This window comes from Moschus berezovskii, chromosome 11 (genome assembly GCF_049115385.1).
Source record: "Moschus berezovskii isolate FMDL1 chromosome 11, NW_MosBer_1.0, whole genome shotgun sequence".
Lineage (NCBI taxonomy): Eukaryota > Metazoa > Chordata > Mammalia > Artiodactyla > Moschidae > Moschus > Moschus berezovskii.
The window spans coordinates 58,739,336-58,763,135 of record NC_142470.1 but is presented as its reverse complement, the minus strand read 5'-3'; the positions used below and the strand labels follow the sequence as shown (position 1 = coordinate 58,763,135).

General features: G+C 45.6%; 1 protein-coding gene and 1 non-coding gene across 3 annotated transcripts in view; one reads left to right on the top strand and one right to left on the bottom strand.

Annotated features, from left to right (window-relative positions):
• The window catches only part of POLR1A (RNA polymerase I subunit A), an 88,925-nt gene that overhangs the window by 3,610 nt on the left and 61,515 nt on the right, over nucleotides 1–23,800 (top strand). For both annotated transcript variants that reach the window (XM_088841346.1, XM_088841345.1), the window contains exons 2-12: nucleotides 3,059–3,263; nucleotides 4,619–4,768; nucleotides 8,402–8,509; nucleotides 9,641–9,726; nucleotides 10,125–10,228; nucleotides 15,142–15,228; nucleotides 15,852–15,957; nucleotides 16,225–16,387; nucleotides 18,199–18,369; nucleotides 19,437–19,559; nucleotides 22,156–22,386. In XM_088841346.1, coding sequence (XP_088697472.1) covers nucleotides 3,059–3,263; nucleotides 4,619–4,768; nucleotides 8,402–8,509; nucleotides 9,641–9,726; nucleotides 10,125–10,228; nucleotides 15,142–15,228; nucleotides 15,852–15,957; nucleotides 16,225–16,387; nucleotides 18,199–18,369; nucleotides 19,437–19,559; nucleotides 22,156–22,386 — 1,534 coding nt within the window. The remainder of the gene's footprint in view (nucleotides 1–3,058; nucleotides 3,264–4,618; nucleotides 4,769–8,401; nucleotides 8,510–9,640; nucleotides 9,727–10,124; nucleotides 10,229–15,141; nucleotides 15,229–15,851; nucleotides 15,958–16,224; nucleotides 16,388–18,198; nucleotides 18,370–19,436; nucleotides 19,560–22,155; nucleotides 22,387–23,800) is intronic.
• Nucleotides 4,368–4,494, bottom strand: LOC129540143 (small nucleolar RNA SNORA76). Its single transcript, XR_008682601.2, has one exon. It is a non-coding gene; the product is annotated as a small nucleolar RNA SNORA76 (small nucleolar RNA).

Genomic DNA, 23,800 nt, shown 5'->3' with positions numbered 1-23,800 from the left:
TTATAATTCCAGTTAAGTTTTAGAGCTCCAAGTAAAATAAGAGACAGAAATGCAAATGAATATTTCTCCAAGTCCGGTGAAGAAGGATTTAGCCTAAAGGTAGTGGGAGGAAGTAGTAATAGTAGTGAGTTTAAATCATTAAAAAATTTTAGACTATGCAAACAATATCATCAAGAAAGTGAAAAGACAGGACTCAGACAAAGTATGTGCAAATCATATGTCTGATAAAACACATGTGTTCAGAATATATAAAGCAGTCTTGCAACTCAGTAATAAAAGAGTGAATAACCCAATTAACAAATAGGTAAAGGATTTGAATAAAGGTTTCTCTGAAGAAGGTATACAAGTGGCCAATAGGTACATGAAGAGATGTTCACCATCATTAGTCATCAAAACCACAGTGAGATACTACCTCATACCTGCTAAGATGACTGGAAACAGAAAGATCACAAAATATGCTGGCAAGAATTTGGAGAAATCAGAGCCTTGGTGGAAAAGGAAATGGCAACCCACTCCAGTACTCTTGCCTGGAAAATTCCATGGATGGAGGAGCCTGATAGGCTACGGTCCATGGGGTCACAAAGAGTCAGATATGACTGAGCGACTTCACTTTCTTTTATTTTATAGTTTCTTTTGGAGAAGGAAATGGCAACCCACTCCAGTGTTCTTGCCTGGAGAATCCCATGGACGAAGGGGCCTGGTGGGCTGCAGTCTATGGGGTTGCAAAGAGTCAGACATGACTAAACAGTACACACACACAGAGCCTTGGTGTATTGCTGCTGGGAATGTAAAATGGGGCAGCCACTTTGGAAAACAGTCTGGCAGGGTCTCAAAAAAGTTAAATGTGGAGTTACCGTGTAACTCAGCACTTCCATTCCTTGGTATACATCCATGAGAAATAGACAAAATATATTCACACAGCAACTTGTATGCAGAAGTTTCTGTCAGCATTATTTATAATAGCCAAAGTGTAAAAGTAAGCCAATAAAAGTGGTATAGCCATACAATGAAATATTGTGTGTATGTGCTCAGTCTCTCAGTCATGTCCAACTCCTTGCGGCTGCATGGACTGTAGCCTGCCAGGCTCCTCTACCTGTGGGGTTCTCCAGGCAAGAATACTGGAGTGTGTTGACACTCCAGGAAACCTTCCCGATCCAGGAATCGAACCCTAATATCTTACATCTCCTGTGTTGGCAGGCAAATTCTTTACCACTAAGGCCACCTGATGATGCTAAAGCTGAAACTCCAGTACTTTCGCCACCTCATGGGAAGAGCTGACTCACTGGAAAAGACTCTGATGCTGGGAGGGATTGGGGGCAGGAGGAGAAGGGGACAGCAGAGAATGAGATGGCTGGATGGCATCACCGACTTGATGGACATGAGTTTGAGTGAACTCTGGGAGTTGGTGATGGACAGGGAGGCCTGGCGTGCTGTGATTCATGGGGTCGCAAAGAGTCGGACATGACTGAGTGATTGAACTGAACTGAACGCCACCTGGGAAACCCAAAATGGAATATTATTTGGCTATTAAAAAAATGTATAGATACAAGCTATGATGTGGATGAGCCTTAAAAATATGCAGGGAATTCCCTGGTGGTCCAGTGACCAAGACTTTGTGCTACCAGTGCAGGGGGCTTGGGTTCAGTCAGGGAATTAGATCCTGTGTGGTACAACTAAGAGTGGCACAGCCAAAATAAATAAAAATAAATATTTTAAAAATGCATGCAAAGTATAATAAGCCAGCTATCAGTTCAGTTCAGTCGCTCAGTCGTGTCCGACTCTTTGCGACCCCATGAATCACAGAACGCCAGGCCTCCCTGTCCATCACCAGCTCCCGGAGTTCACTCAAACTCAGGTCCATCGAGTTGGTGATGCCATCCATCCATCTCATTCTCTGTTGTCCCTGTCTCCTCCCGCCCCCAATCCCTCCCAGCATCAGAGTCTTTTCCAGTGAGTCAACTCGTCGCATGAGGTGGCCAAAGTACTGGAGTTTCAGTTTTAGCATCAGTCCTTCCAATGAACACCCAGGATTGATCTCCTCTAGAATGGACTGGTTGGATCTCCTTGCAGTACAAGGGACTCTCAAGAGTCTTCTCCAGCACCACAGTTCAAAAGCATCAATTCTTCGGTGCTCAGCTTTTTTCACAGTCCAACTCTCACATCCATACATGACCACGGGAAAAATCATTCATTTATGTGATATGTCTAGATGGGCAAGTCTCTGGAGACAAAAAGTAAATAAGTCACTGCCTAGGACTGGTGGAGGGAGGTAGAGATGGATGGAGAGTGACTGCTAAAGTGTATAGGATTTCTTTTAGAGCACGAAATGACTACCCACTCCAGTATTCTTGCCTGGGAAATCCCTTGGACAGGGGAGCTGGGCAGGCTATAGTCCATGGGATTGCAAAGAGCCAGACATGACTGAGTGCTAACACTTCCCCTTTTTTGAACTGTGTGGGCTTTTGCATTAGGTCTGCTCCATATCTCTCTCCCACCTTCAACACTGCCTCCACCATTCTGGGCTTTGTCACCTGGATTAAATCACCTGACCACTCTAAGCCTGTTCTTCTGAAAAACGCATATTATAATGCCTGTCTCGGAGGGTGAAAGTCACACATGCGTGCATGCTCAGGCATGTCAGACTCTTTTGCGACCCCATGGACTATAGCCCCCCAGGCTCCTCTGTCCCTGGAACTTTCCAGACAAGAATACTGGAAAATACTGGGTAGCTTGCTGCTTACAGAGCATTTGTCATGTAGTGAGTACTTAACTCCTTCGTGTGAACCCTTCCGGTGTGCTCAGTTAGTGCAAGGTTTGTACTAATCTGGCTTTCAGAGACGTTACCACTCACTCTTCTTCATTCAGCCCCTGTCATGTGCAGCCTCTGTGCTAAGTGCTGAGCTGCAATGAGGAGCAAGGCAGACCCCAAGTCTGCCCTCTGGAGCTGTCAGCGCAGCTAAGGATCTGGATGTTAAATCATGAATTTGTAAGTGCCGAAGAGCAAACGGCCGAGAAGTTGGGTAACCTTAGTCTTCCCTGGTGGTTTTTATCTCCTTAGGAAATTAAGCGTGAAGTCCATTACGAACCCTCGGTACCTGGATAGCCTGGGGAACCCTTCGGTGAATGGCCTGTATGATTTAGCTCTGGGCCCTGCCGACTCCAAAGAGGTGTGCTCCACCTGTGTGCAGGACTTCACCAACTGCTCTGGGCACCTGGGCCACATCGAGCTCCCGCTCACCGTGTACAACCCTCTCCTCTTCGATGTAAGTCCTGTCCGGGCCGCCCGGGCCACGTGGATCTCAGGGCTGCAGGTGGGATTCGTGAGTGCCAGCCCTTTCCCCAGGGCAGGTGTCTCAGGAGGAGGTTAGCTCCAGACACTCTGAGTGAAAGTGCTGTTTACTTTGAGATTTAAAACCTGAAGGAGCCAAAGCCAGTACATTCGACTTAGCCTCTAGCCCTGCCTAGACGAACTTCAGTCTGATTCTTATTGAGAATCACCAAAGCTGAGTTATCTTTATGCAAAGCTAGTGGGAGGGAACGGAGAAAGGGGGGCGAGGGGAGCAGTGTTCAGATCCATCCCCTTTTGTTTCAGAGGCTTTGTGCCTTTCAGAAATGTGGGTGGGGCTTCCCTGGCAATAGAGCAAGAGTCCCTAACCGCCCCCCCCCCCCCATCTAATGCCTGACGATCTCAAGTGGAGCTGATGTAATAATAATAGAAATTAACTGCACAATGAATGTAATGCACTTGAATCATCCAGAAACCATACCCTCCCACCCCATCTTCTGTGGAAAAATTGTCTTCCATGAAACCACTCCCTGGTGCCAAAAAGGTTGGGAACCACTGCCCTAGATAACTTTGGAATTCTCTAGGCCTCCCTGAGGCCTTCAGGCAGATTTGTAGGCTCTTGCTTAGTGGCAGGAGGAACAGAGCGCCAGTAGGCCCAGCGCTGAGCTGAGAATGATGACCATCCAGTCCTACTTGGACATTTCTGGCTTCTTAAATCAGTTAACTCAGCCTCAGGGATTCACTTTAAGCTACTCAGTGTACATGGACGTGATTTTTGTCTTAATCGTATTAGGGGAAGAGAAATGTCTTGTTAAATACTAAATATTTTAAACATTAAATATTTAAATAATTTTAATATTTAAATAAGTATTAAATTTAGTATTTAAATAAAATAAAGGTAGTTCCCTACCTCAGATCCAAAGTAAATGTCTAATGTTAATGAATTAAAATAAAACCACAAGTGAAAAATACAGAAGAATATCTGTCAAGTTCTTAAGGTGAAAAAGGACTTTCCAGGTACATAGGATGAGATGGAATTCTTTTTTTTCCCCCATACCCCAGCCCCAGCAACCCAGGGCTGCCCTGTCACTCAAGGGTATAAAAGGGCCGCCTCTGAGGGGGCTGACGACCCCAGTTATGCCTGAGCACACGTGCTCTGGCACTGTAGCCTGCCACACCCAGGCTAGGTAGGGGCTCAAAGGCAACAGGTCAAAGTGGAATTCTTAAAGGGATAAGCTGCTGACATAGAAATTATAAGTATGTATGTTAAAAATAACTTTGATTGCTATGTCACTTTCTAATATCCTTTCTCCTTTTATTCCCTCTCTTCAGAAACTCTACCTGTTGCTCCGGGGCTCCTGTTTAAACTGTCACATGCTGACCTGTCCCCGGGCTGTGGTTCACCTCTTACTCTGCCAGCTGAGAGTCCTGGAAGTCGGGGCCCTGCAAGCAGTGTATGAGCTGGAGAGAATTCTCTACAGGGTAGGTAATGTGACTGTCCTGGTAATCAGACAAGCCAGAGCGGCAGGCACAAGAGCTGTTTGTGTATGAATAGTCCCCTAAGAATAGTTACCAGGGACTTCCCTGGTGGTCCAGTGGTAATGCAGGGTTCCATCCCTGGTCTGGGAAGCTTCCACATGCCTTGGAACAACTAAGCCTGTGGGCCACAACTACTGAACCCACACTCTAGAACCTGAGCTCTGCAACAGGAGAAGCCACTGCAATAAGCCCCGAGCAGTGCAACTAGAGAGTAGGCCCCACTTGCTTAGATGCACAGCAGCTAAGAACCAGTGCAGCCAAAAAGAAAGGTCACCAGAATGCTGGAGCTTTAAGTCTTGTTATGAGTACAAATAACTAGGCTTGAAAGCATGAAGCTCTAAGAATAATTAAAGAAATGTTCTTGAAAACAACATACAAATAAAATGTTATCCATCAGTGAACTTCCCCGCCCCCCCCCAAACCCAGGATCCAACCAGAGTTCATGCATCACTTTGGATGGTTATATCTCTTTGGTCTGCTTTAATGTAAGATTTTTTAATATAGGGAATTTCTTTCCTTGACACTGACTTTTTTGAAGACATAAGACTAGTTGTCTTGTGGACTTCTCACATTCTGGATTTGTCCAATTATTTCTTCATGAGATTCACATTTCGGTAAGATTATACCTACCTGATGTAGAATCCTTGTATTGCATTATTTTAGGAGGCACCTGTTGTCCACTTGTTCTGCTAATGGTAATGCTGGGTTTGGTGATTTGGAATGGATGGTGACCACCAGATCTCTCTTGTAAAGAGACATTCTCTTCGTGATTAATAATAACCTGGTGCTATTATAAATATATTATTCATGATTAATAATTAATAATCTGGTAAAAGTGAAAGTTTCAGTCTCTCAGTCATGTCCAACTGGTTGCAGCCCCATGGACTGTAGCCCACCAGGCTCCTCTCCATGGAATTCTCTCCAGGCAAGAATACTGGAGTGGGTTGCCATTTCCTTCTCCAGGGTATCTTCCTAACCCAGGATTGAACCCAAGTCTCCTGTGTTGCAGGCTGATTCTTTACAGTCTATGCAACCAGGTATGACCTGGTGTTATTATAAATATCTTATTTAAAATTCATTTCTGGTTGGTAGATTAAAATATTACTCACTTTTGTATGAAATAACCTGGTTATTCATCAGGGTGTGACAATTCAATGAGACAAGGATCTCATCAATTCTAATACTTTATTTGTAGATTTTTTCAGATTTTCGACATACTCATATTACCTGTGAATAATAGTAAGTTTATTTATTTTCAGCCTTTATATTTTTCATTTCTTGTTCACACCTTATTAGGTGCCTAGGATCTACATGACTTTGTTCAAGGGGCAGCATGCATCCTTGTCTTGCTTCTTGTTACAAAGGGGAACTGTTCACCTTTCCTCTTCCCCTTCCCTTTCCTGAATAATTCAGTCTTAATGACATTAGGTGGGTAGAGCAGGTAGGCTTCCACACAGAGATGTGACCTGGTGTGGATTGTCAGAGCCCAAACGAGGTGAGAAAAGCATTCAAAACAAGACCATATCTGTGTGTGCATGTGGCTAAAAAGTGAATCTCAGGTCGGATTTGTCCAAGAGAGAGCTTGTGTGTGTGAGAGAGAAGGGTTTTCTCAAACCTCTACTCAGAGTAAATTATACTTTTTTGGAATCCCAGGTGGCGCTAGTGGTAAAAAACACACCTGCCAGTGCAGAAAACATGAGATACGGGTTCCATCCTGGGTCGAGAAGATCCCTCGAGAAGGAAATGGCAACCCACTCCAGTATATTTGCCTGGGATATCCCATGGACAGAGGAGCCTGGCGGACTATGGTCCATAGGGTCGCACAGAGTCGGACACGACCGAAACGACTTATCATGCAGGAATTTGTCCATTTTGTCTAAAGTGTCAGATCTATTCGCGTAAAATTATTTGGGATGCCCACTACCTTAAAATATTTTGGGGTGAAGTAATACTCACAGAAATGCATTAATTATACCCATAGTCTAACAAAGAGTCATAAAGTAACCATCACTGGTATGAGCGCCTTCAACATCAAACTATAATCCTTATTTCCAGAAACTTCTTTTCTTTCTCCTCTTGGTGTGCTCATTTTTGACAGTTTGTCATTGTACTTACTTCCCTGGTGGCTCAGTGGTGAAGAATCTGCCTGCCAGTATAGGAGATGTGGTTTCAATCCCTGGGTCAGGAAGATCTCTTGGGGAAGGAAATGGCAACTCACTCCAGCATTCTTGCCTGGGAAATCCCATGGACAGAGGAGTCTGTTGGGCTACAGTCCATGGAGTCACATAGAGTCTCACACAACTTAGCAACAACACTGTACTTAGCAAATTCTTTGTAGGAATAATTTGAGGGCTAGGATGCTGCCCCCTTTCTCCAGAGAGGCTTCTTATTGCTTCTGCCCTGTGCTTGGTGACCCGCGACCATCAGAGTCCATAGTCAAGGTTGAAGGCTTCCTGGACTGCAGGCTGTGGGAATCCAGGTGTTCTGTTCAGGGCTCATCTAGTTCCCAAGGACACAGACCTTCAGGTCCCCAGCTTTCTGTGTTTGTAGGATGGGATGTAGCAGGAAGATACCTTGTTTGATTCCTGTCCTTTCACTAACTCTAGGCTTTGATTTCTGTCCTGTTCATCATTTAAGACCCTCAGAATGAAAAGTTCAAAATTACTAGATTGTAAAATGTTTCCAAGGCCACGTGGGCATGTTGTACAGCTCCAGGGAGCATCCCAACTCTGTCAGCATCTTCCCCAGAGGAACATAGCTATACTGAAGGCTGCCCCAGTGCTAGGCGGTGGGGCAGCCCTGCTCAGAGCAGCATTGGCCCCTGGGATCTTTGACGTGGATCCCCATTTTCCCTTCATTATGGCCCGATTATCCCTCACAGTTCTGATAACTCTTTGGAACTTTACATTTTAAAAATATTTTATGCTGTTTTGATTTTTTTTTTTTTTTTTACTTTTTCATTTGGTCTTAATAATCTGTGTGCTGTGCTATGCCTAGTCACTCAGTCATGTCTAACTCTTTGCGACCCCATAGACTGTAGCCCGCCAGACTGCTCTGTCCGTCGGGATTCTCCAGGCAAGAATACTGGAGTGGGTTGCAATGCTCTCCTCCAGGGGATCTTCCCAACGCAGGGATTGCACCCAGGTCTCCAGCATTGCAGGCAGATTCTTTACTGTCTGAGCCACCAGGGAAGCCTTAATAATCTAGCCCACTACCATTGGAAGCTGAATAATCTCATTTATATATATTTGTTTATTTATTTGGTCATGCTGGGTCTTCGGTGTGGCAGATAGGATCTTCATTCTTCGTTGTGAAATGTGGATTCTTGGTTATGGTACGTGGGATCTAGTTCCCTGACCAGGGAATTCCAGGACATCCTCAATTTTGGGTTTATTTTATTTTTTTGAAAACCAGCAACGTGGCCAAACTGTTTTGAAAAGGCACCAGAGCAGCCCTGAGGTTTCTCCTTTCTCTCCCCTCAGATAAAGCTTTCCCCGCCTTGGAGGCGCTGCCCCTGGTGCTGCTCATCATGCACTTGGTTTACTTTGATCACATGGTTTTTCTCTTGTTTTTCAGTTTCTGGAAGAAAATGCTGATCCTACTGCCTGTGAAATTCAGGAAGAACTAGAACAATATACAAGCAAAATCCTGCAGAACAACCTCCTGGGATCCCAGGGTGCACAAGTGAGTTATCCCATCTCTCTGTTTCCTGAACACTTGGTTTTTGGCATAGTTATCACAGTTCGTGCTGCACTGTCTTTGACTTATCCCTTGTCTCAAACGATAAAGAATCCCCCTGCCATGCAGGAGACCCTTCAGGGTTTGATCCCTGGGTCGGAAAGATCCCCTGGAGCAGGAAATGGCAACCCACTCTAGTATTCTTGCCTGGAGAATCCCATGGACAGAGAAGCCTGGCAGGCTACAGTCCATAGGGTTGCAAAGAGTCAAACACTTTTGTTTTGGCTTCCCAAAGCAGACCTGGGTCAGCTTTGAATCCCAGCTCTGCCTCTCGTGAAGCCTGTGACCTTGTAAGTTACATAACCATCCCCAGGCCACTCGTTCCTCATGTTTGATGCCTGCATGTAGAACTGAGGAGAAGGTTAGAAGACATTAGGTGCTTTGGGTACAGTGTCCAGTGAGGTTCTGGCTTACGTCTCACTTGGAGAATGAGGCCCGTGTCCTGTTCTTGTTTCTCTCTCCAATGCTAAGTGACCACTGCCTCCCCATTCCCCCATAGCATCTGTGTTAAGTGTTAGTTTGTTCAGTGAATGAATGGTGTAGGTAATCAACCTGCAGGGCTAATCTTGAGATCTGGTTCACCTAATGCCTGTTTCACACCAGAGATTATGACTTAATTGATCTGGGTTGGGGCCCCACGAGGGGGTACAAAAGCCCCCCGGGTGGGTCTTGTTTGCAGAACTAGCTCCGAACCACTAGTGTTGCTTAACTGTGGATGTGCCTTCCCTCAGAGCCCTGAGGTCCATCCAGGGGAGATAGCAGCTGCTGCCTCAGGTTTAATTTAAAATTAAAGTAGTATTTATTTATCCTTGCTTCTTGCTGTCTTCCAAGCCTCCCACTGCCTTCATGATCTCGTCATCTTAGTGACAGCTTGGTAAGTTTCCCCTATTATGAATGAGGAAACTTAAAGAAGTCGCTTAGTGATTGGCAGTGTTTGGTTATGTTAGGGTTTTGTGGAGAATTTTAAGAAATGGGGTGACTTCCTCTGATTTTTCCATAATAGGTGAAAACTACAAAATGTATGCCTACTCGATTCTCTTCAGCATGGCACTCAGGTTTTTTGACTTTTTTTAACAGGTGAAAAATGTCTGTGAGAGCAGGAGCACACTCATCTCTGTCTTCTGGAAGGTACATATGACTGCTAAGAGATGTCCCCACTGCAAGTGAGTCCTAGGCACTTCCCTCTGATTTTTTAAATTTTATTTTATGGATGTATAGTTGATTTACTATATTGTGTTAATTTCTGATATATAGCAGAGTTATTTGGTTATATACATATATATGTATTCTTTTTCATGTTTTTTCATTATGGTTTATTGTAGGATATTGAATATCATTCTCTGTGCTGTTTATCCATCCTATACATAATAGTTTGCATCTGCTAATCCCAAATGCCCAGTTCTTCCCTCACCTACCTGCCCTTTCCCTTGGCAACCACAGGTCTCTTCTCTAAATCTGTGAGTCTGTTTTGTTTCCTAGATATGTTCATTTGTATCATATCTTAGATTTTACATTGTTGGGGTTTTTTTTCCTCTCTCCTCAAAACTGTCCTCATGTCTAGAACTGGGCGGTCCGTGGTCCGAAAGGAGCACAATAGCAAACTGACCATCACGTATCCGGCCATGGTGCACAGGAGAGCTGACCAGAAGGACACTGAACCCCAGGGTAAGCAGGCCCTGGGAGGCCCTCTGTGTTTTTCACGTGTGGCCATCAGACATGTCCCACGACTTGGGGATCCCTGGCCCTCTGTACCACATGCTTCTTGGCTGCATGTTTGTGGTGGGCCAGCAGATGGGGAGTGTCTGGGGTCTCAGAACCGGCGGGCATCCTGGTGCATGCTCAGTCCTTGCCATGCGTGTACAGTGCGAGGCAGTGCCCCACGGCCTGAATGAGGCACCTCTTGCCACAGGTGGTCACCGTTCTGAAAGATTTTTGAGGAAGAAGAAATTTACTTGATTAATAGTTCAAGCCATTTTGTTGTCAATCAAGTGTGGATATATTTTGAATTAAAATGTAGGTGAGGGACATTTTCCTTGGTGGTCCGGTGGTTAAGAATCTGCCTTCCAATGCAGAGGACACTGGTTCCATTCCTGGTCCAGGAGATAAGATCCCACATGCCTCGGGACAACTCAGCCTGCGTGCCACAACTCCAAATCCCATGCACCACAACAAAGGCCTAGCGCAGCCAAAATAAAAAATACAAATATTTAAAAATGAAAAATGTAGGTGAATTTTAAAGAAAAACTGTGAGCATCCAGAGAACATTAGCTCCTCCTGCAGGCTGCTCTAGCTGTCCTCCCAGATCCCTGGAGTAGTGTCCCCGCCTCAGCTCTGCCCTGCCGTTAGGGGTACCTGGGAAGAAATTTGAGAGACTTAGTACTCCTGCTTTTTCATTTTTGTCGTTTTAAGTTTGTTTAACAATGCTTTCTGGTTTTTCTTCCAAAGTAGTGAAGGTTAAATAAGATTTTCCATTTGAAATATTGAGCCCAGTGCCTGCAATGTCAAATATGCTATGTAGGTACTGGCCATTCATTTTTGATTATAATGCAGTCAGTGTGCCAGGGCAGAAAAAGCACCACCTATTTTGGACACCTTGCGCCTATGTGCATGCCAGGTCACCTCAGTTGTGCCCGACTCTTTTCGACCCCATGGACTGTAGCTTGCCAGGCTCAGGCTCCTCTGTCCATGGGATTCTCCAGGCAAGAATACTGGAGTGGGTTGCCATTTCCTCTTCCAGGGGATCTTCCCGACCCAGGGATCAAACCCAAGTCTCTTGCATCTCTTGCGTTGGCAGGTGTATTCTTTACCACTGATCCACCAGGGAAGCCCTTTCAACACATGAATCTTGAGGAAATATAAACATTTAGACCATAGTATAGCAAACTTGTTTATTACTTTAAAATAAATCTTCTATTTTAGACTAATTTTTAGAGGTATAGAAGAATTGTAGATATGCTGCAGAAATTCCTATGTACTTTTTACTCAGTTTGCCCTGATGAAACATCTTAGATCACCATGGCACATTTATCAAAACTAAGAAATTAACATTGGTATACTACTGTTAACTGACCTGCAAACTTTATTTGAATGTCACCAGTTTATCCAGTGTGAGCTTGGTTATTAAGTCATGTCTGACTCTTTGTTACCCCATGGACTGTAACCTGCGTTGGCAGGTGAATTCTTTACCTTCTGAGCCATTGGGAAGCCTAGTTTATCCAGTAATGTCCTCCTTATGTTCCAGGATCCAGTCCAGGATACTACACTGCATTTAGAAAGTCTGTTTGATGCTTAACCATTAACAGAAACAAGGATGGATTTTCCTGCACTATACATAGCCCTTAAAACAATTTTTAAGGTTGGAAACTGCTACTTGAGACTTCAGGGCACTTTAGGGAATATTCATAGCTCGAGAAGAAGGGTAGTCAGAATTCTAGAGGATAACTATTTGGGGCAAATATCTAACAGTTAGGCAGCCTTTAATCGCCTTTGCCAAGCCAGTTCTTTGGAGTAATTGTCACTGTAACTATGAGAATATGATGGTGCCAGCCAAAATCCTGTGCATAAGAAACAAGTCAGCAGTGGTCGTGGACAGTTTTCGGATTGGATTGGTAGTATTTAGCAGGCATTTACTTGTTGGGCGCTCAGCCTTATGCCCAGGAACATCCTGTGGCTGAACCCAGTGCCAGGCTGGGGACCTGACCTTGTGGCCTGCATTCTCAGGGAAGGGTGCTGGTGAGGCAGGTCAGTTATTCCAGGGAGAGGTGATGCAGAGGCAGGTAAGCATTTGGATGAGTGATCTGGCCACGTCCCTGGTATTGAATGGGGCCATGCAGTCAGGCCTGTGGCTCAGTGGTCCCCACATACTCCTGATCTCACTGGGAGTGCTGTTAGCTTGTGAAATTCACACTTGACCAGTGTGCTATTCAAGCCCCATTATGCCCGCTAGCGTTTTCAAGTGAGACCTCTTACAGCCAAGGTGCTTCGCCCACCATGATCCAATCTTCCCCACTGTTTGACTTCCCAACTTTTTTTTCTTTCATAAAGGAGCTCTTAGAGCTAAACTAAATACATTTTACAGCTGTTCTGAAGTCCTGTTGAAGCGGATTTCATTTTTTTTTTTAACAAGGTCACTGGATAGTATTTTTTCCTTAATATTCATTTTTATTCATTTATTTGGCTGTGCCAGGTCTTAGTTGTGGAGTTCAAACTCTTGGCTGTGGCATGTGGGATCTAGTTCCCCGACTAGGGATGGAACCCGGGCCCCCTGCATTGGGAGTATGGAGTCTTAGCCACTGGACCATCAGGGAAGTCGCTAAGGCAAATAGCATTTTTGCAGGCTCAAAAAGTGCCTGGTTAGGAAGGGTGCAGTCCATGTGAGGAGGTGGCATTCTGCAAGTCTCTTCTGACTCAAACCCAGTGAGTGAATGACCTCCATCTGCCTTAACAGGGGTTAAACTGTGCTGGGGCCACTTCCTGCACTAGCAGCTCTGAGTCAGGAGCTGAAGAGAGCTACCAGATGCCGCTCATCTTCCTCAGTTCATCAAGCCAGATTAGTGAGAAAGAAGTTTCCAGAAACGCCCACAAAATTGTCCTTTAGGTTAATGGGGTCTTTTCTCCCCACTGAACACCCATAGCTTCCTATGTCTGGCTTATCCCCAAAGGTCAGAGCCTCTCTGCATTGCATCCCCACACTTCCTTCAAGTGCATTAACTGGTTGAAATGTTTTGCTTTCATAGGAATCAAAATTTTAAATGTGTTAACTCTTGACCTAACAATTCCGCTTTTATGATCTTATCCTAAGAATTATGCATGCCTACAGTATTAAGTAGTTTTGCGTTGGAAATAGCTTAAACGCCTGTTAGTAGAGACTAATTAAATAAATTATGGTACATGTTATTAATTGTTTTCTAAGTTACAGATTTCTCTAAAAACTTTCCATGATGTATCGTCTATAGTTGGTAAAGAAACCAAGTAGAGAATTAGAGGTGAATGAAGCTGGGTTTTACAAATATAGAACAAAGCAGAAGAGTGGGGTTTTTTAATATAGATTATCTTATAGTATTTTGAACATGTTTATTTAAGCCAGTGAAAACTTAGTATCTGCTGGGTCTTAGATGCTGTTGTTAGGAACACAGACAAGACACAGTTTCTACCCTGATAAGTGCATTAAAAAAATTTTTTTGAGCGATTTTGTGGGGAGAGGTGGGGTGCTGAGCTTGTGGGATCTTGGTTCCCTGACCAGGGGTCAAAGCCAGGCCCTCAGCAGTGAGAGCACTGAGTCCTAATCACTAAACTGGCAGGAAATTCCCAAGCAGTATATGGTTCTGATGAATATGTTCCAAAAGAGGTTGATAGTTTTGACGGGAGGGGATACTCACCACTATACTAAAGCTGAAGTTGATAGTTTTGAATCTAGAGGTCACATTACTCCCTTTTTTAATCATATAAATGCTTGGGGCCACACGTCCTGAATGTGACTTACTCTGGGAGTGGCTGATTAAAGACTATCCCGAGTGATCTTGGTTAATCTGAGAAATCAAGATCCATCTACTTATCACCAGCATGATAGTTGTAAGAAGAAACTGAATATACATTTACCCATAAAAATGTTCATCTTCATTTATCCATAATTCTCCTGCTGTGAACCTTTCTGGTAAAAGCCATGTGCCTAAAGCTATTTATCACAGTGTGACTTACAATAGTAAAAAAAATTGGGGTCAGCTCAGATGTCCAACTATTAGAGCATGGTTAAGTCACTTACAAAACATCTTCTCAGGAATATCATGCTGCAATTAAAAATGATGGCGAGGGACTTCCATGGTGGTCCAGTGGTTAAGAATCCGCCTCGCAGTGCAGGGGTTGTGGGTTCAATCCCTGGTTGGGGCACTAAGATCCCATGTGCCATAAAGCAAGTAAACCTGCACACTGCAACAGAAAATCCTGTGTGCCACCACTAAGTGACCCGATACAGCCAGATAAATAAATAAAATAAAAGTAATGGTGAGACACAAACTATGGGACAGAAATGCTCATAAGGTGACACTAAATGAGCAAAGTGGTACAAAGTAAATCCGCACCTGAAATTATAATGATCTAAAACTGTATAAACCAAAGGACCAGAAAAGAATATATAAAAGTGGTCATGGTGATAACATGATATAACTGCGGGTGATTTTTTTTTTCCCTTTAGCTCTATCTTTTAGGTTTCATACAATAGTTGTTTTGTTTTCATTACTTTAGAAATTAGATTAAGGGGGAAAAAATCCACAGCAGAGAGTCGGTTGTCGTAGAGATTGACTTTTTAAAAAAAATATTTATTTATTTTAATTTGTTTCTTTGGCTGCGTCAGATCTTAGTTGAAACATGTGGGATCTCGTTCTCCTACCCAGGATCAAACCCAGGCCCTCTGCATTGGGAGTGTGGAGCCTTAGCCACTGGACCACTAGGAAAGTCTCTAGAGATTGATTTTTTGGTCAGATTGTAGGCTTGGAGGAGTGGGGAAAGGAATTGATAAATCCCATTACGGAAAGAGTGTCTCTAATTGACTTACTGTGCTCGATTACTTTCTTCCACTCCAGGAATTGAGGAAGCTCATATGGGAAAACGAGGATACCTGACACCTTCCAGTGCTCAAGAACATCTCATAGCTCTTTGGAAAAATGAAGGTGCTGTGCCAGGCTAAAGAAACAGCCCATTGACTTCCTGGACTCCTTTACCCTGCCTTTTTATTTTTTCAAAATTGTGATTCTTGCAGATCTCTCCTGAAACTGAACCATAGATTTGGGGCAGGCTTCAGGGTACATTGTCATTGATGATTTATAGTGTGGGAAATGTCTTTATTCCTTGAACCATGAACTTGATGATTACTATAACTCAGCCTGATCACTAAATGATAGCTGTGGGTGGGCATCGCTTAATACACTTTGACGTGTGTCTTGAAGGTGCAGTGTAACTCACCTTTTTTTTTTTAATGTATTTTATTTGCTTATTTATTTTTATTATGGTTTTTTAATATTGCATTTTTGTTTATTTTTTTTGCTGCACCATGTGGCATGTGGGATTTTGGTTCCCTGACCAGGGATGGAACCTGTGCCCCTTGCAGTGGAAGCAGAGAGTCTTAACCACTGGACTGCCAGGCAATTCCTTCATTAGATTTTATGAAGACACATGTGATCTTACTCTCCCTATTGTTCTGTATTCTGGGTTTTTTGTTAAAATTTTTGTGGTCATCCTTCCATGCTCTTAATGTATAGGTTTAAATAATCTTTTTGATTTATTTCAAACACAGGGTTCTTTCTGAATTACCTTTTTTTGGGACTGGAAGATGTTGGCATGGAGTCCAGGTTCAACCCCAGTATGTTCTTTCTGGATTTCTTGGTGGTACCGCCCTCAAGGTAATACCCTTTCATTTGCTTTATTTCACCTGTAAAAGGTTTATGGAATAATTGAATAATGACCTCTGGTAGAGAAGGGAAGGGTCAAAGGTGCTAAAAAATAGAGCAGCAGTTCCACTCCCAGGTGGCAGGTGGTGGGACTGTTTTCCTCTTCATTTTTCCTGAGTGCAGGAGGAATGTGGGTTTCTTTTGGAGTTTGGGGCTTGTGAGTAGGGGCGGGTGAGAGGCAGAGGGAAGTGTTCACTGATTCCACATGTCCCACTGCAGGTATCGCCCTGTCAACCGCCTCGGGGACCAGATGTTCACCAACGGGCAGACAGTGAACCTGCAGGCTGTCATGAAGGACGTGGTTCTGATCCGAAAGCTTCTGGCACTGATGGCCCAAGAACATGAGCTGCCAAGTGAGGTGGCAGCACCCACCACAGAAGAGGTCAGGAGCTGATGTCATAGTTCTAGCTTCCTGCGCTGTGGGTGCAGAATGCTCTGGGTCCTGGGAGATACTGGTTGGCAATTCTGTATGGTTGTGTGTGAGCCTTGGGTTTGGGAGGACTGGGCAATGTCTGGGGGAAAGTGTGGGTCTGAGCATGACCCCAGTGGCCGTGCCCAGTGACCTTGATTGAGTTGCTTTGGTTTCTTGTTCTCATCTCCACAATAAAACGAATGATCTGTGGGGAGGTTTTATCTGTGGTTGTGGTCTGGGCTACTTGCTCTCACTGGCTGTTCTAGAAAGAATCGTCTGTGGTCCTCAGGCTTTAAGCCTGTCCCTACTGGGCTCTGGTACCAGAGACCCATGCCACCTAGCTCTGATTTTGGCTCATGAAGATCTCTAGTATCAGGGTCAGGAAGGCAGTGTTGGCATTTGGAAGCGTTTCCCGGAATAGGAGTGTCAGATTTGGGGCTCCGTTTTCTGCCCAATAAATGGTGGAGCTGAATTCCATTTTCCTGTTTCAGCAAACGTTTCCTGACTCCCTTTTAGTGTGCTCTGTCTATGGTGGGTATAAAGATGAGTCAGGCACTCAGGAAGTTTGTTGAGATTGCTGACATCCTTCCCAGCTTTAAGATGCTTTCTTGATGCAAATAGGAAGGACTGTCTTAGCCTTGAGTAGACTAGGCTCCCAGGCTCCCTTCCCTGGGTGGGACTGGCCCGTCACCAGGTGGCGCCACAGTCTGTCAGGGACACCCATGCTTGGGTTACTCAGCCTTTCTGCTTGGGTTTCTTTGATTTTCCTTAAGTTTTCTGATCTGCCTCTGTAAATGTGCTTTTTAAAAAAATGCTCAATATTAGAGATATCTGCCATCTGCAGGTCCTGGTCTAGTTTCAAAGAGATGGCCATAGGATTGCCATGTCCAGTGACCAGAGCTAATGTTGATGTCTCTTGAAAGTAGGGTAGCCTTTGTCCAAGAAAAAAGCTAAATCTCGGCAGAAATGAGCAGCATCCTCTCAGATTCCTGAGGTCATTGCTGCCTGAAGTCACAGTGCCTCTTTCCATCTGATCAATAGCAAGAGTCGTTTCTTCCCATACTTGCTCCGCGGTGGCCCTCTCATGAATCATGAATGCCTGGGTGTGACTAGGCATGCGCCTTTCCAGGCACCGAGGATACACCAGTGAGACTGGTCTCACCCATTTCACAAGTAGGCATGTGGCCCTGAAGTAAAGTGAGTTCAGAAGTGAGTTCCTTCAGCAGTGAGTGCCTTCAGAAATGAGTTAGTCTGACAGGGGTGCTGTCATCATACAGGGGGCCCTGGGAGGCTCCTTCAGCCAGAATAGAAACCACACCTGTCTTCTCAGAAGACAGAAGTCTTCTGAAACCACAGAAATCTTCTGTTCCTCAGGATTTAGGACAAGCCCACTTTATCACCAGTGGGTTCCATGACATTCTCACTTACTGGATCTCCCTTCCATCAACGCCGACAGGTTTCTTCTCTCTTCTCACCCACTGTTTGAGGGACCATCTGTCTCTCTCCCGTGTCATACATACCCAGCCCCATGGGGCCAGTCCAGGTGGCCAGTCAGTCGGTGGTGCTCTGGGGCAGCTTGCCGCCTCATGTGTTGTTGATGTACACAGACAAGATCGATTTATGAGCACTTGGGCCACGAATCTGTCAAGTTCAAAAGACATACAGGCCAACCTCAGAGTTCATCATTTGTCAGAGCTCAAGTGAAAAAGAAAAGTGGAACCAGGCCTGGCCTTCTTGAGGGCTTTCCATCACGCCCATTTTTCTCGGTTGTGTCTTGGCAGGAAAAAGACTCTTCGATGGCTATGGACCGATCCTTTTTGAGTCAGCTTCCGGGGCAGTCCCTCACAGACAGACTTTACAACATTTGGATTCGCCTTCAGAGCCACGTTAATATTGTGTTTGATAGCGAGATGGACAAATTAATGATGGAAAAGTACCCCGGCATTAGACAGGTGAGCAGTAAGTTGGATCCCCATTGCTAGCCAAAGGGGTTAAATAATAAACATGTTTATCTTAAGGGAGAAAATAGTAACCATACTTTTTTTTTTTTTTTCTAGCCAATGACTGTTTTATTTTAACCAATTGGCACTACCATAGTTTTGGTTTACTTTTTATTTTTATTTTATAAATTTTTAATGTAAAATATGAAAGATTTATCTCAGCTGTATAGATTAATTGAAAGAGGGGTAAAAGACGATATTAATAAAAGATGGTCCTAACTGAAGAAGTGAGTGAAACTAGAATTGCAGACCAAAAAACCCAAACATAATAAAGATGTGCATAGTATTGGGTTGGCCAAAAAGTTTGTTTGGGTTTTTCCATACTTTTTAGCCAACCCGTTACCATTGTATAAGCTTGTGAATAATCGAAGTGTCATCTTTCATGCTCGTGCTCAGTCGCTAAGTTGTGCCCACAATTAAATATGGCATATATATGTTCTAGAGCTTCCCTGGTGGCTCAGTGTTAAAGAACCCACGTGCCAGTGCAGGAGATGCGGGTTCAGCCCTTGGGTTGGAAAGATCTCCTGGAGAAGAAAATGGCAACCCACTCCAGAATTCTTGGCTGGAGAATCCCATGGACAGAGGAGAATGGTGGACTACAGTCCATTCAGTCACAAAAGAGCTGGACACGACTTAATAACCAAAGAACAGCAACATATGTTTTCTAGCAACTTAATATTTTTAAGTCTTGATTTTTTTATTTATGGCATATATATGTTCTAGAGCTTCCCTGGTGGCTCAGTGTTAAAGAACCCACGTGCCAGTGCAGGAGATGCGGGTTCAGCCCTTGGGTTGGAAAGATCTCCTGGAGAAGAAAATGGCAACCCACTCCAGAATTCTTGGCTGGAGAATCCCATGGACAGAGGAGACTGGTGGACTACAGTCCATTCAGTCACAAAAGAGTTGGACACGACTTAATAACCAAAGAACAGCAACATATGTTTTCTAGCAACTTAATATTTTTAAGTCTTGATTTTTTTATTTTTTTAATGATTTCTGTGGACCTTTCCCCTATAAAGATCCTGGAGAAGAAGGATGGTTTGTTCCGAAAGCACATGATGGGGAAGCGAGTGGACTACGCAGCCCGCTCGGTCATCTGCCCGGACATGTACATCAATACCAACGAGATTGGAATTCCCATGGTGCGCACTGTGAGGCGGCAGGTGGGGGTGGCGAGGAGGGCTGGGGAGAAGGTGTGCCAGCATGGTGCCTTGGGTGAAGACGGCATCTGCCTGTCCCCATATTGAGTCCTTAGAAGGGGACCCTGAGGCCATGGCGTGGCGTTGCTCTCACTCCCCTCCAGGTCTCCAGACACCCTCCACCCACAAGGAAGACAGACCCCTGCTCCTGGGCTACCAGGGCACAGCCTATAGGGTGCATATCCCACCTGCCTCTCTTCCTCCTGCCCATCCTGGTCTAGTCATTAAACCTTCCATGACAGAGATGAGGAGGGAGGGGGGCTTTCTGTCCTGTGTACTTGCCTGGCATCAGGAGTCAGGGCCATGGAGGAAAGATGAGAGCCCCAGGGAGCAGGCGCCACTCCCGGTCCTCAGGGGTAGGCGGTTTGCCCCGTACACCCGTTAGTGTTTCCTCAGGGAGCTGGTTTTATTTTCTCACTTCCCCACCACTTGAGGCTGCGGTACTCATTAGCAGCAGCCCCTTCATCCTCTTCCTCCGTAATGGGCCTCGAGGTCAGTAATAGAAGATGGCTTAATTCGCCCCACAGAGAGGCTCATTTCCTTGCACACGGCCCTGCTGCCACTCTCAGGGGAGGACTGGCAAGGAGCAGAGAGCGGAGCTCAAGTGTTCTGATGGCCTCCTGCGTGCTGCCGCCTTGTCCCCCAGGCACACGTGGGCTTCCTAGGCAAGGGTTCTCATGTGAGGGGACAAGAGTCAGAGAACACCCATTCCTGTGTCCACTGCCTCCTGGGCACCAGGGGTCTCTGCCTCTGGAAGCTGGGTCAGGTGGCAGGGAAAAGCACTGGGAAGCCCATTCCTCAGTCCGAGGCCCGTGACCTGTTCATTGCTTGCTTTGGGCAGAGGAGGACAGGGACCTCTGTTGGCTTTAACCTCATGGTGCGTCCAGGGTCCCCAGTTTCAGGAGAAGCCGCTAGTGGTGCCCCTCTTTCCGCCTTGAGCAGTCTTCTCTTCCTTGGATCTGGGTTCATCTGGTACTGGAGGGACTCTGAAGGTCCCCCTCTGCCCACCTTCAGGCCTGCCCCAAGCCTCGGCCCATGGTGGCCCGTTGCTCACAGGATGGTTTTCAGGAGCAGAGCGTGTGAAACTGTTGGTCTCTTGTGCACACCCTTCCCATTGAGACTGTGGACAGGTGTTACAGAAACAGAGCAGGTGTTACAGAAGCAGAGAGGGTGAAGGTTGGGGGATAAGCTGGAGGCCCAGTCGTGAACCAGACAGACTAGTGTGTCCCTGTGAAGCTTATATTCCAGTGGTGGAGACGCATAAACAGATAACACAAGTAAAGACATTCCTTGACTTATGATGGTGTGGTGGTAAGTTGAAAATGCCATATGTCAAAAGTGCATTTAATGGACCTAACCTACTGAACAGCGTAGCTTAGTCTAACCCACCTTAAACCTGCTCAGAATACTTATGTTAGCCTACCGTTGGGCAAAACCATCCAATGCAAAGCTTATTTTGTAATAGTGTTGAATGTCTCATGGAAGTTATTGAACGCTGTCCTGAAAATGAACAACAGGATGGCTCTAAGTGTATGAGATATTTATGATCCCAGGGCTGACTGCCCCTGCCCACCTTCTCAAGAATATCGCACCATGTCTCCCAAGCCCGGAAAGAGACCAGAATTCAAAATGGGGAGTATGATTTCTACCAAATACGTGTTGCTTTCACAGTTATAAAGTCCTAAGTTGGGCACAGTCTGTACATAAATACTCTGTCAGGTAGTGATCAGTGCATCGGCAGAGGTGGAGAGGGCCACAGGGTGGGGAGACCAGGCAGGGTGGTGGGGGTTGGGGTTGGGGTGCCATTCACACAGCAACCTGGCCGGTGTTCAGCGAGTTCCTTTCCATGGGCCTTCTTAAGAGTCTCTAACGTAGTTATATGCCTTTTGAAGCATCAGAGGGTTTTAATATTCAGTAGCTCAGAAATCGCTTAACCAGGGTACTCATTTTGCTTGGAGTGTGGTGCAGGCCTGGCGTGTCAAAGGGAACATTGCCATTTTTTCATGTATCAGGGGACCGAATCAGGTTTATCTCAGGCCAAGTAAAGAGATTAAGATGCCATGTCTGGGCTCAGGCCACCATCAATTAGTGATGACTGCTGGGGGGTGAGGGGAGGGGAATTATTGGTGGAGGAGGGTGATACTTGAGAGCAGGTGTTCACCAGTTCTCTAAAGCTCATGTTCCAGGCTATATTCCATCCTTTGGGACTACGAATTTATTGGCAGACTAGGAAATGATGAAATTTTAAAATACATTAAAAAAAATTCTGCTGCATAAATTACTATCCTCAGATAACTTTTTTGGGCAGATTACTCTGCTAGAAAAAGAGACCTGTTCTCTTCCTTGGAGGAAGCAAGTCTGGAAAAATGGTTGTATAAAAGACAGGGAGATGTTGGTTTTTTGGCTGAAGGACCTTCTTGGCTCAGGGAGCATGTCCGCATCTTAGGGGAGAAGTCACACAGCCTGTTGAGTCACACTGGGAGTCCTTCTGACCTTTCTCTGCCCACCCTGAATTTTCATATCCCCTCCTTGTTTCCAGGTGTTTGCCACAAAGCTGACCTACCCTCAACCTGTCACCCCCTGGAACGTTCAGGAACTGAGGCAGGCGGTCATTAATGGCCCTAGCGTGCACCCCGGAGCCTCTATGGTCATCAACGAGGATGGCAGTCGCACAGCCCTGAGTGCCTCGGACCTCACGCAGCGGGAGGCCGTGGCCAAACAGCTCCTGACACCAGCTACGGGGGCCCCTAAGCCCCAGGGGACAAAAATTGTGAGTAATGGGCATGTTTGGTGAGGGGCTCAGGCTGCTCCTTTTGGGCTCCCCCATGACTTCAGCTATGGTGCCAGTGCAGGAGGGCTATGAGAACTGTTCCTGCTCCCCCGACCCCACCCCTATCCCCCGCAGCCCACAGGGGGCTGACCCCACCTGTGGGTGTTCCCTGGGGCCTCAGCACCATGAATAAAACTTCATTTGATCATCCCATGCAGGCAGCACAATTCCGGTTAAATACCAGGGGCTGGAGAAATGCCCTTTCATTATAACTCCACTATGATTTGCTGCTCTTAAACAGGGCTGCTCAAAGGTGGTCTTTGGCAGCAGCATTCCTGGAGCCAGTGGGAAATGCACGTTTGTCTCCCTTTTTCCCCCTTCCACGCCCCAAATCAGACTCTCTGGAAATGGAACTCAGGGATCTGTTTGTTAACAAGGTCTGTGGAGGGTTCCTCTGCATGCTGAATTCTGAGAGTGCCCTAGGAAGGAAACTTTCTGTGTCTGTGAAAACTGACTGGTTTCAGCTGATGCTTCACTTTCTGGAGATTGCTAGTTCTCACCTGTAGCACTATGTTAAGGGATCCCCACGCTTTCTCTGGGCTCCCACGGAAAGAGTACAAGATTGATTAGCAGTGTCTGCTGAGGGCATAAGATGGGTGGGTGATACCCCTTCTGTCTGTGTCAGGTAACAACCATTCCAGCTGGGCGGGGTATAGCAAACAACCCTTAACCAGGCAAGAGTGGCAGAAATTGTTGGAGTGAAACGGATTTGGGATTAATTTATGGTGACTGCCCAAGTCAGGGAGTGATGGAGTGCGTCGTCCTCACCCATCTAGGCTTGTTAGGCTTCCTCTTGCCCTCTGACACGTCTGGACCCACTAGGCTTTCTTTTTGGTGGGTTCGAGCTCTGCAGAGGACTGTTGAAGCTTGAAGGAGCTTTGGTTGGAGGACGGAGAGGAAGCCTTGTCTCAGTGAGCACTGGTCCCCACTGCTCTTCACCGAGGCCTGTCCTCTTGCTTCCTCCCCATCTCACCATTGTCCCGAGGTCCAGGGGTAACAGGCCTTGCGTCTTCTGCTTTGGCAGCCAGGTCCAGCCACCTGTTTGTTCTGATGCGTTAAGTGATGTTTGTGTTCAGGTTTGCAGAATTATCCTGCCATTTTTATTTTATTTTTTTAATAATGTTATTTGGTTTTGAGTGTGTTGGGTCTTTGTTGCTGCATGGGGCTTTTCTCTAGTTATGGCGAGTGTGGGCTGCTCTCTGGTTGTGGTACACAGCTTTTTACAGCAGTGGCTTCTCTTGTTGCCGAGCACCAGCTCTAGAGCACAGGCTCAGTTGTTGTGGCCCTTAGACTTAGTTGCTCTGTGGCATGTGGAATCTTCTGGACAGGGATTGAACCATTATCTCCTGCTTGG